General features: G+C 37.6%; 1 protein-coding gene across 2 annotated transcripts in view; it reads right to left on the reverse strand.

The window, feature by feature from the left end:
• Positions 1–7,245: 7,245 nt before the first annotated feature.
• The window catches only part of LOC126299461 (hepatocyte nuclear factor 6), a 546,572-nt gene continuing 540,768 nt past the window's right edge, over positions 7,246–13,049 (reverse strand). The window contains exon 4 of one of the 2 annotated variants that reach the window (XM_049991381.1): positions 7,246–10,727. In XM_049991381.1, the coding sequence (XP_049847338.1) occupies positions 10,485–10,727 (243 nt within the window). In that variant the 3' untranslated portion in view covers positions 7,246–10,484. The remainder of the gene's footprint in view (positions 10,728–13,049) is intronic. The other variant, XM_049991382.1, reaches the window with a different exon arrangement.

The raw sequence follows: 13,049 nt of genomic DNA on the forward strand, positions 1-13,049 counted from the left end.
ACTGCTGGTGAATGTGGTGAAGTGCCTCAGTCTTACAATGTTTTGCAGAGGCACAGCAGTGTTACTCCTGGAGTCTGGTGTGGGGAACAATCAGGTAAGACTTCAGGTCATGGCTGGTAGGGATTGAGGGAACTATGGTGGCACAATGGTACATCATGGACATTCTGCATCCTTAAGAGTTACCTCTCTCATGACAGTATTGTGTTGGCATTTTTCAGCAGAACAATGCTTGCACACACATAGTACATCTCTCTTTGAGCTGTCTGCATGGCATTGAGGTACTCCTCTGGCCAGAAAGATCCTCAGCTCAGATGTCAACTCCATCCCAGAGCTAGTATCTGTGATATCAGGGACCAGTTAAAACAATTTTCAGGTCGCCTTGCTTCTGCAGAGGTCAAAATGGCTTTATGACATGCTTCTTGACCAGATCAGTGCATGCATCCAGACCAGAGTGGATGCATTGTCATACTGATAAGTGGAATCATACTGTCGAGGTATTTTGTAGACACATATATCCTCTCAGCCTAAGAAGTTTCATTTCATTTCTTCCTATCATTTTTGATGCTTCACTTTGTTTTTATGGCAGTGTATATGAGAGGCTATTCATGTATTACAATCGTGTCATACAACTGGTAGCTTTCTTTAGATTGGCAACAAATTTGCTGCAGACCATGTTTTCCTGCTGGTACTTCTGCTGACGTCACATCCACCCCTGCAGAGGATTTAGATGGTTGATGCAATGTCTAATGAGGCCACTGCTGAGCATGCAGTTGAAATGTATCATACTGAGGATCACTAGTAACCAGAATGTAGTGAGCCTGAAGTCATCCTCTCTGTTGTTGTTATTAGGCTATCTTCCAAACTTGAGAGAAGGTAGTCAGAAAAACTTGTAGGACTGGTAACCAGACTGTCAGCACCACGAGAAAATAAGGGAAATAAGAGCTCATATGGAAAGATATAGGTGTTCATTCTTTCCACGTGCTATACGAGATTGAAATAATAGAGAATTGTGAAGGTGGTTCAATGAACCCTCTGCCAGGCACTTAATTGTAATTTGCAGAGTATCCATGTAGATTTAGATGTAGATGTAGATCTTGGAAGTCTGAAGTCATACTCTGTGTTGTTACTAGGCTATTTGTAGACTCCAAATGTCTCTTTTGTTTTATGTGTTCAAATCCATGGCTGTCTTATCAGCCCTCAAGCTGGAAGTTTGTGAAGACATGACTTAGTCATAGTCTGAGGGATTGTTTTCAGAATGAATTTTTCAGTCTGCAGTGGAGTGTGCACTGATATCAAACTTCCTGGCAGATTAAAACCATATACTGAACTGGGACTCAAATCCAGGACCTATGTCTTTTGCAGGCAAGTGCTCTACCAACCAAGCTACCCAAGCATGACTGACAGTCATCCTCACAGCTTTACTTCAGCCAGTATCTCATCTTATACTTTACAAATTTCACAGAAGTTCTCTGACAAAACTTGCATCACTAGTACTATTGGAAAAAAGAATATTATGGAGGCATGGCTTAGCCACAATATAAGGTTATTTTCAGAATGAATATTACACTCTGAAGCAGATTGTGTGCTGATATGAAACTTTGTGGGGGATCAAAACGATGTGCTGGACTGGGACTCAAAACCAATACCTTTGCCCTTTGCAGGCGAGTGCTCTGCCAACTGAGCTACCCAAGCACAACTGATGACCCATCTTCACAGCTTTACTTCTGCCAATACTTCATCTCCTACCTTCCAAACTTCATAGACATTTTGGTTTGAGTCCCAGTCCAGGATATAGTTTTAATCTTCCAGGAAGTTGCATATCAGTGTACACTCTACTGCAGAGTAAAAAAAATCATTCTAGAAGCAATCCCCTAGGCTCTTGCAGGAGTACTAGTTGTGCAAGTTTTATAGTAGAACTTTTGTGATTTTTGGAAGGCAGGAGATGAGGTACTGCTGGAAGTAAATCTGTGAAGACAGGTTGTCAGTCATGCTCAGACAGCTCAGTTTGTAGAGCAGTTGCCTGCAAAAGACACAGGTTCAAGTTCCAGTCCAGCATACAGTTTCAGTCTGCCAGGAAGGTTAATCTCAGTGCATACTCTTGTATAGAAGGAAAATCTCATTCTGCAAACAGTCCCTCAGGCTGTGACTAAGCCATATCTCCACAACATCCTTTCATTCAAGGAGCATTAGTCCTGTAAGTCCCCTGGAAGTTTGTAAGGTAGGAGATGAGATATTGGTGGAAGTAAAGCTGTGAGGACAGTCATGAGTCGTCATTTGGTAGCTGAGTTGATAGATCACTTGCCTGCAAGGCGCCAGGTTGGAATTGCAGTTCATATGTCATTTCCAATCTGTCAGAGATTCATATTAGCTCACACTTCACAGCACAGTGAAAAATTTGTTCTGGACCATAGTATCTGTCTTCACCTGTTGGCCAGCAGGAAACTAGATGGAGGAAAGAGATGAAGAACAGTTCTCAATGATGCTACTTTATGTCAAGAGTCTCAGCAAATGTGTAAGCAACATACATATCTGAGGATGCATCAGAACAATTCCCTAGTGTGGCCACAGGATCCAGAATTTAGAAGGGTCCACCAAGAATCCAAAATCACTCTCAACACCACAGGCATATATGATATACATTTTGAGCTTGATGTCACCTATATAGGAAATACTGAAAGGTACATTAGCACACAAGTGGCATAACACGAACAATATGCTTGACTGGACAGCAGAATAAATCGTCACTAATGGAACACCATTGAGATTGTAGGCCACCTACAAAGATCCTAAAAGTTTGAGTGCTTGCTAAACAGCTGTAGATGCAAGCACATATAGTAAGAGGGGTGACTGAAATCTTGAAGCAACCTAATGTTATCAGCTGAAAGGTTGGCTACAGGTCCCAACATCCTAGTTGCCAGAAGTTCCTGTATAACAAGTCACAAGTGGTTGCCAGGCATTTTCCTCACAGATCACTCCAGTAAATGTCTAAACAAACTGAGAAGCTAGAAATGGTGTCATATATATGGCTCCACAATTTTTTTACTGATTTATAGTAGCCTAACAGTTGTAAGTCAGCTCGATAATGTACAAAGATAGAAAACCCAGGATGAAACAATGACAAAATAATGAAAAGGATAGACTGGTAATCAACATATAGTGGAGATTCTGAGTCACAGTCATGTACAACAAAAACACTGCTAAGCAAGTGAGCTTTCTGCCAAAAGACCTCAAAAGTAGACAACACAAACACATTCATGCCAGCACAACACACAAACTCATGACCTCTGTCTCTGCCAATGGAGGTTGGACTGCAAGAAACTGCGCATGATGAGAAAAGTAATTTTGGTGGTGGGGTTAAGGAGGAGGTTGGGGCTGGGAAGGGGATAGCAGGGTAGGGGTGGGAACCGAAAGTGCTGCTGGTGACACTGTACAGGGACATGCTGGGGACAGGGTAGGGCAGCTAGGTACAGTCAGGAGATTAGACAGGTGGGTCAGGGTTGGGAGAAGGGAGTGGAAAAGAAAAGAAGCAAAGAGACTGTGGCTGTGTTGGTGGCATACAAGGCTGTGAAGTCCTGGACTGGGAGCAGAGAAGGGGATATGTGAGTCACGGAGAGTGACTAAAAAAGGTTGAGAGGCCAGGGGAGTTAGAGGAATGTAGGATATATTGCAGGGAGAATTTCCATTTGCGCAACTCAGAAAATTGGGTGTTGGAAGCAGTCACTGAAGTCAAGAACATTGTGTTGGGTGGCATGCTCAGCAACTGGGTGGTCAATTGTCTTTTAGCCACATTTTGTTGGTGACTATTAATGTGGGCAGACAGCTTGTTCATTGTCATGCCCATGTAGAATGCAGTACAGCAGTTGCATCTTAGCTTGTGAACCACATGCGGGGTTTCCCAGGTAGCCCTGCCTTTGTGGGGTAGGTGATGCTTGTGACCAGACTAGAGTAGGTGGTGAGGGGGTGGTGGTGGTGATGGCAGGATATATATTGGAGAGGTATTGAATCTAAGTATATTATAGGGATGTGAGCCATAAAGAAAGGGGTTGGGAGCAGGGCTGGAGTAGGGGTGGACAAGGATATTGTGTAGGTTCAGTGAGTGGTGGAATATCACTGTGGGAGTGGTGGGATGATAGTGGAGAGGACATTCCTTGTATCAGGGCATGAAGAGAGGTATTGGAAATCCTGGTGGAGAATCTGATACAGTTGATCTGGTCCTGAGTGGTACCAAGTCATAATGGGAAAGCTTCTTTGTGGCTGAATGGTGGGACTGTGAAATGGGGTGGTTGGCTGGAGAGATAATGTGGCTGCAAGATAGTTGACCATTCAGTTGCTGAGCATGCCACCGAACACAATGTTCTTGACTTCAGTGACTGCTTCATAGCCAGCACCATCTTGATCCTCACTACCAACATCCAATTTTCTGAGTTGCGCAAATAGGATTTCTCGCTGCATTTCCTCTGACTCCCCTGGCGTCTCAACCTTTTTTAGCCACTGTCTGTGACTCACCTTTCCCCTTCCCTGTTCCCAGTTCAGGACTTCACAGCCTTGTATGCCACCAACACAGCCACAGTCTCTTTGCTTCTTTCCTTTTCCACTCCCTTCTCCCAACCACTGACCCACCTGTCTAATCTCCTGACTGTACCTAGCTGCCCTACCCTGACCCCAGCATGTTCTAGTACGCAGTCACCAGCAGCACTTTCTGTTCCCACCCCTACCCTGCTATCCCCCTCCCTGCCCCAACCTTTTCCTTAACCCCACCACCAAGACTGCTTATCCCATCATGCACAGTTTCTAGCAGTCCAGCCTCAGTGGCCAGAGACAGAGGTCATGAGTGTATGTGTAGTGCTGGTATGAAAGTGTATGTGTTGACTACTTTAGAAGAAGGTCTTTTGGCAGAAAGCTCACTTGCTTAACAGTGTTTTTGTTGCCTGTCTCTGACTCAACATCGCCTTTATAAGATAAGTTGAAATATACCCTCTTCATAACATTGTCATCAGAATACATAAATAGTGCCCTGTTATCTCCTCCTTCTGTCCTATAAATGACCAGTAGTATTTTATGATCAATGAAAACTGGTTGTTGCGCATCTGATCACACCAGCAGAAACGTTGAATCACCTCATCTCCCTAGCAAGATTTATACTGAGAGGAAGGCCACTACATCATAACCAAAATATCAGTAATGTTACTACTTTAGTGCCTCAGGTATCTTATATGAAGATATGGCAATATCACCAGAAGAATTTTAATGAAATTGAAACTTCACATGGAAGTCGATGTATTTAAATGAAAATTTTCATGATTGTCATTAATTAATTAATTAATATGTACTTGTTGAGTAAACAAAATATGGCCAAATGCTCTTGAAGCAGCTAAATCTAACAACGCTTTGAACTACAGATGCATGTCAGGCCACTTGGTCATTGTAGCACTAAGTATTAGCTGATAACCATTGAAAACTTCAGTGAATCTGTGTTTAAAATGAATTTAAGATTTAGTGACATCTATTCTTCAGTTGACAAATACACCAAATACACCTAGTTTTACTAAGGAGAATATTTAGAAATGCCAGTGACTGCAGTAAATGGACTATCATATTCATCATCTACGTGAACAAACAGGTATACTTGCTGGAAGCTATTGAGAAACAAATCATGTGAGTATGCAGCAAAGCTTAATGTTCCAAAAGGGATTCCAAAATTCACTATGCAATACTGCCATGAGAGATTTAAGGGTAAAGTCCATGAACTCATCTGTGACTTGACAACCTCAGAAGGAGTAAATCATATGCATAACAAATTATAATTCACAAATGGAAAAGTAAACCAGCACATCACTGATTCTAATTTTGCGAACCTCTGTGTCAGTGTTAGCAAATTTACTCACATTAAAAAATAAAGGATACATTTTTGATATTATGCCAAATAGTACATGATCACAATAAGTATAAATGAATATTGGTGGTACGAAAGACCCAGATTAAAAAGCACATTGTACATCTTCCACCAAGTGGAATTCATAACACAAGAAAGACACATTCTGTTTACTGGGATATGTGTATCCTGGTTTTTTTATTTTATGTCTTATGACAGATTTGGTGATGACAGTCTGTCAAAATGTGTTATCCATTCGAAGAAATAAAGTGTGATCTAAATTGACAATTTTTGTGTAAGTGCATCATGATCACAGACCTCTATAGGGACTTCCTGTCTTCCATTATCAAAACTTTTAGTTTAGAGCTATGGAATTCAGTTTCTGAATTAATGAACAATGTCCTATAATTATCACAGAAATGTAATCATTGTAAAGACTGATAAGAGTTATGGGAATTTTGAATTTAATACATACAAATAAGTTGTTAACGTAGCAAAGAGAAATTTTCTGTGCTCCAGAAAATGTTTTAGCTGCAATTTGCCAAGCAGAAGTCTTAGAAAATTTGTGAACTGCTTCACCCACATTGTGAAAACTGGGTAGTGAATATGCAAGAACCATTAGAATGAAGATTATAATAGGAAGAAAGGTTCCTTAGTACCTCCTGTGTTTTCCTATTGAGAACTAAAAGTTAAAGATATAAAAAAAAATCTGGCTATTCCTGCAATACATCAGGAAAGCATCATATTAACAGCTGAGCATATGAACCTGAGGAATCCTGTCCATTATCGTTGATGATTATTCATGAAACCAATTGTATTTTAATTTCTGTACATAAATAATTACTTTCTTACCAATTTTTATACATAATCCCACAAAACCACATACAATGCAGCCTTTATAAGGAAATTACCTGTATATGTATGGAAGTGTATATTTGAACTCCTTTAAGCTTCTATATCTTGTTGGTGAAACAAATTTCATTTGCACCACTGTTTGTTTATACTCTCAGTCTAAACATGAATATATTTTCAAATTGCAAAGTGTAAATTTGAGAGGTTCTTCATTGCCTGTCTCTTCCAATATATGATCTACTGAATAAGATTCTAAATGTTTTATGTATGTGAAGATTCTAAATGTTTTATGTATGTGTTAGTCATCTTCCACTGTAAACCACTATATTTACATGCAAAGGCCAAATAAATTAGCACACACTTTGAATTTCAGTGTTACTACTTCCAAAAACTCAGTTAGGGCCAATGTGAGTGTACCAAGAGGCTGCTCCAAGCTGTTACAGACTGTGGCATAGTGTTCATCTCTAAAAATAATTGTTGCACTGAAAGTAAAAAAAGTTTCACAATAGCATTATCTGTAACTAAGGTATATTTTGGTGTTTATTGTGTTTCATAACAGATATAATTTTCTTAGTAATGAACATGATCTTTGGCAAATCATTTTAATGACTAATAATATTCCAAAATGCAAAATAACTGAAGGAGAATTCTTTCCCGTTATTTATATAATTCTGCTTACATACATTGTACGTCTGTTTCTACAAGTTGCCATCTCCAGCTCATAGTGTTTATGGTTAACACATTTTTCTACTTGGTTTTTATGTGTATATTTAAAGGTGAACTGCTTAATGTCTGGGTTCTGGTACAATGACTTTTTAAGTACTGTAGTGGAACTTTTATTTCTGAAGAAAACATTCTTCCTACAACACAGTCTGCTCTTGTAGCTGCTCATTAATATATTCCACAACTGTATGCTGCACTAAATGAAATTCATTTTTTTAAAACTAAAGTCACATAATATTTAGTACGCACTTTATGAGAGCAGAGTGTGATCTGCAGAATGCTATAAATCAACTATGGATAAATCACTGTGTGTATGTGTCTATAAATAAACTTTTTTATCTCAATGAAGAAAATTTCCATTTACTTTAAACTCATTTTAGCTAGTGCCTTTCTCTGAAGTCCAGTGAAAATTTTAAGCATTCTGCAATGACACATATAAAATCCACAATGATATGTTATTAAGATATAATTCACACTAAAACTGAAATAATTATTGCACAGTACAGACTTTATAGCTTGTGGCAAGAACCATAACGCAAGTCTGTTTTGTCACAGCTTTATAGCTAATAGCATAACTAAGTAGCAAAGAAAGAACTTGTATGTGTTTAAATGATATCACTTTCATTTCGATATGTTCAGAAGTAATTACAACTTGAGCACAATGAAACTGTGGAAACTGTTGTGTATAGCTGTCAAAACCAGACAGTGTTTTAAACTGCTCTCAGCACTTGCCATTTTAGGAACCGTTTGTACAGTTTGTGCATTTATATGCTGTACTGATTTTCAAAACATATTTCTTAATATTACTCAATTCACTAACAAAATCATTGTACTGCTGTGAAGTGCCACAAGGCATCAATACATACTGTACTTAGTACAAGCCATTCCAACATGAAACTATGAACTCAATAACTTTTTAAAAGTATTTTGGTACATATTGAGCTTTATAATAATGTAAAAAAACAACATCATATTTTGGCTACAAATGAAGTATGCTATAAAAATGTAAAAATCTGTGCATATCTAATAGAGAAATTACTAGCTCAGCTCAGTATTTATGATTGAGTCCCTTAAAATATTTCAAGATTTATTTTTTGTTCAGAGAAGGTCATTGGAGTTAGTGGATAATCCATGCGATGAGTCATTTAACAGGTACTCCAGTGCTAGACACTGGCTTCATATTTACAAACTAGAAAACTCTTGCACTAGTCTATAACACAGGGACATGTAGAACAATGTATTGGTCAAGTTAAAAGCTTTCAATCACACTCCTAGCAATAAAGCTAAATTTCTCAGCTATTTCTGCAAACACTGGTGAAAAATCTGCTGAAGTTGGGAATAAAATCTGCTGCAAAAGAATTCCACATGCACATTACCCCGCTAATAAATTATAAATAAATTACTGTACATTAGTAAAAATATTAGTTATACAAAAATAAATTAATATTGTGAATGGTAATGAAACAATTCATTATAAATAATACATCCTACAGAAGACTGGAGCTGTATTTTATACACTGTCAACAAGAGCTCTGAAAGTGCAGGGTCACTAAACACTGAAGACAAACAGCAACACACAAGAAAGGCTATTGCTCTGTTATTTAGATAAACCTTGACTACATTTTGCTTTGTCCTCACTCACAATGCCAACCAGTGGCTCTTATTGCTACAAAGGACACAAAGAAAAAATGTACATAAACAATATCACTGTAAATTAGTTGCATAATTTAGTTGCACATTGGTATTCTCATGAATAATTAGCAGCTCCCCCTTAGAGTTGGAGCTAACTGATTTTCTTAAACAAAATGTAAATTCTGTCTGTTTGTGTGTCAAGAAAGCTTAAAATTATGTATAATGTATAAATATATCACAACATACGTCATGTTCAACACAGTTCATACAATATAAAGTTGTACTTGCCATTTATATGAACATTTATACAGCAAAACAATTTATAACTGACTAGTAAAATGTGACTAGATCATTTTTAAATTGAGATCATTTAGGTAGGTCATTTGGTCAAATTACACTGATCAATATTACAAAATAATGCAGCTCCCCTGTCAACAACTGCAAATATCTATTCATCCCTCACAATACTGATTCTCAGAGGGTACTGACTGGTATTTGCATAAAATCGCTTTGGACACATGCCAACAAAAAACAAGTCACCTCAACAGCATCAGAATAACGTTGTCCAACACTTCGCTATCCAAAAGAATTATTTTTATACAATCCCCTGAGACTGTAGGTATTACTTTTAATTTATTTTCTAAGAAATGTCCTTTTTTCACAAAAGGGGCACAAGGGAAATTGAATTTTGTGTCAGTTTACCAAGGTTTGCTCAGTAACATCCTCTTTCCAAAAAAGATCATATTTTCTTTTAAATTTATCACTTGTACATATACTTGCTAATCATGTTGTACACAAACTATGAATGTTGTGCAAGTTTATATGTTCACACATAAGCACACACACACAAGTATTCACATACAGAAGCACTTTTGTTTGTGTGCATTCAATTTTAAGCACAAAAACGCATTTGTGATTTCATCAATGTGTGTGTGTGCACATGCGTCTGACTATGCACATGAACGTGCATCCACACAGCCAAGTGTGCAGTTTAGCCTCAAACTAAAGGTGTGTGTATGACATCAATACAACACCATTCACATTAGATTTATTTTTCATACAAACATGGTCAGTTTCAAAATAAGAGCAAGAGTTTCTCACTAGATGTCACATAATGTTTCTTTCTTTCTTTCTCTCTTTATTTATTTATTTATTTATTGTAGTTAAAGGAAAATATTTCATTCACTCACATTTAAACTGTACCAAACAGGTAACATTACAGCCACTTCATTCATCTTTTTTGCAAAATGAATTTAAAATGACTGTTTTTCTGGAACATGCCAGGGTAAAGTGTCACTTGGTGCTATTCATATTGTCTGTATAGCATTCAGCACACTGGTATATTCCTTCACAGGAACACCAGATGATGGTGCTGATGGTCTCGCATTGGATAGCTTGCATGATGTCACAATATGTCAGGCTGCTGCTGCTGCAGAGGTTGACTGTGACCAGACATGGCTGTGCCAGGGGAGTGCTGCTGTCCATCATGTGCAACGGGAACTACTGTTGTCTTGCTTGGTTCTTCATCTTTCCACTTGTCCATTGATCTACGCCTTGCGTTCATGAAAAAGTTGCCCACTGTTGTCGGTTCAAGGCCAAGCTGTCGTGCAATGGTCACCTGCATTTCTTTCGATGGTCTCTTTGTTTCCTGAAAATTGAAATAAAATAAATGAAACATTTGCAAAAAATAGAACTGATTGTTTTGTTCAAGATTTTCTATAAGTGTAACATATAGTATAAACTCAAAATATGTTTCTTTGTTAGGGTGGAAGTTATTATCTTAAACTTAGGCATATATATATATATATATATATATAAATGCTTACATATTATATTCCTCAGTGGTATTGCTGTACATACTAGAAAAGTGTTTAAACATTATCTATGTTGTTGTTTCTCGGAAAGATTATGTTAAAATCATTTTCTAAATAGGTCTTAAAAATATGAACTTACTAAATGCCATCCATTGTGTTACCAGGCAACAAAGATGAAATAATTTCCCATTAAAAATATCAAAGTTGACAAAAATAATTCAGTTCCAATGGTTATTAGAAAGAAAAGTTTGTTAAGTGGAAAATATAAGTAAGAAACATAAGGAGCACTGTCAGAGTGTCATTTTTGTCACAACTGACTGAGAGTGTAAATGTCCAGCACAAACAGTTTCTGACATTTCTTATGGCTGTTTGAGTGAACTGAACTAAATAATGTGATGATCAAGTAGTGACCTTGGAACAAGAAGAAAGTGATTGATTTGGCCAACAAGTTTATCTGATGTTTTGGAAAATAACAGAAAAGTATTCATTTGTGAATTAAAGTGATTTTATTCAATTATATAATTACAATCAGTAATGAGGAAGAGGAACCACTTACCTGCAAAAGAATAAAGTGAACTGTATAGACACACGTATCAACTAAGAAAATGAACAAATGCTCATAAACAGCCAATACCACCATGGCCATGGCCACAGAGGAGATTTTCTGTGTGTGTGTGTGTGTGTGTGTGTGTGTGTGTGTGTTCCCCATTTTTATTGGTAGCTTCTTTCCTAGGATTTACATTATTTCATGATTATATAATAGCACCATTTTCCAGTATAGCTCCAATACTTATGCTATTCCTATACTTATACTATTATACTCTGTTTCAACATCTGAGTCTCGTTATCAAAGAATATTCCCCAGTCTCCTTTCATACCACCCTAATCTTTAGTCTTTTTCTCTCATGGAAGTGGCAAAACTAAACTAAATGGACGACATAAATAAATTAATAGTGTCAGGTTCAGCTAGTATAGGGTACAAGAGAAAAAAAATGTTGCCTCAATATGTATATTGATGTCTTATTAAACTGATTCAGCATTCCATTTAAACTGTAAGTAATTTAGGGGGTTTAAAACAGAACAGAACATGCTGGTGCAGCAAATTATCTAGAAGAAAAAAATAGCAGCATCCACTGAGAACAAGCACATCATTTCTGGGTCAGCTTAACATAAACTGAAGTTTGGCAGATGCATACAGATCACCTGTTGATCATATTACTGAGTGGTGCTTTGCAGAAGTTTGTAACTTTTTTGTCTACTATACTGTAAATCCAAGAGTCTTGCTCCTTGATATCAACAAAGTAGTTTCATTTCTGGGTACAATGGGATTGTGGATCATTTCTGATACTTTTATGTTCAACTTTAAAATCTGTAAGAGTCTCCTTTGTTAAACCTACAAAAACAATATATTAAAAAAATAACAGTTACTATATTCAAAGCATTAATTTCATACCTCTCATTAAAATTGAATAAGGAGTAACTCCTACATCTGAACTGCACAGTTTATTAGGATACTATATGCATTTTGCACATGCATCAAGAACATAATTGCGTGGTTGAAAATACTATCAATGAGCTTCACCCTTGACAGTGGAAGTGTGAACCTCATTAGTCCAGTTGCTATGCACCTTGACCCTCAGTGTGTTGTGTTGTCTTTACTGAGAGCAAATGCATATATAATTTAGGAGTAAAGGAAACTATTCACCAAGTAGCCGAAGTGTTGGGTCATCGACAGGCTCACACAAAAGAGAACGAAAACTTGCAAACTTTTGGAATAAATCTTTTGACACAAGACACACACACACACACACACACACACACACACATATCTAAAAACAAAGATTCTGTAACTTACCAAACGAAAGTGTTGGTACGTTGATAGAAACAATAACAAACACACACAAATTTCAAGCTTTCGCAACCCATGGTTGCTTCATCAGGAAAGAGGCAAGGAGGGGGAAAGACAAAAGGATGTGGGTTTTAAGGGAGGGGGTAAGGAGTCATTGAAATCCCGGGAGCAGCGGAAAGACTTACCTTGGGGGGAAAAGGGACAGATATACACTCGCACACACACACACACACACACACACACACACACACACACACACATATCCATCCCCACATAACATTGTACTGGCTCAACACCAAATGCTGGG

This window comes from Schistocerca gregaria, chromosome X (assembly GCF_023897955.1).
Source record: "Schistocerca gregaria isolate iqSchGreg1 chromosome X, iqSchGreg1.2, whole genome shotgun sequence".
Classification (NCBI taxonomy): Eukaryota; Metazoa; Arthropoda; class Insecta; order Orthoptera; family Acrididae; genus Schistocerca; species Schistocerca gregaria.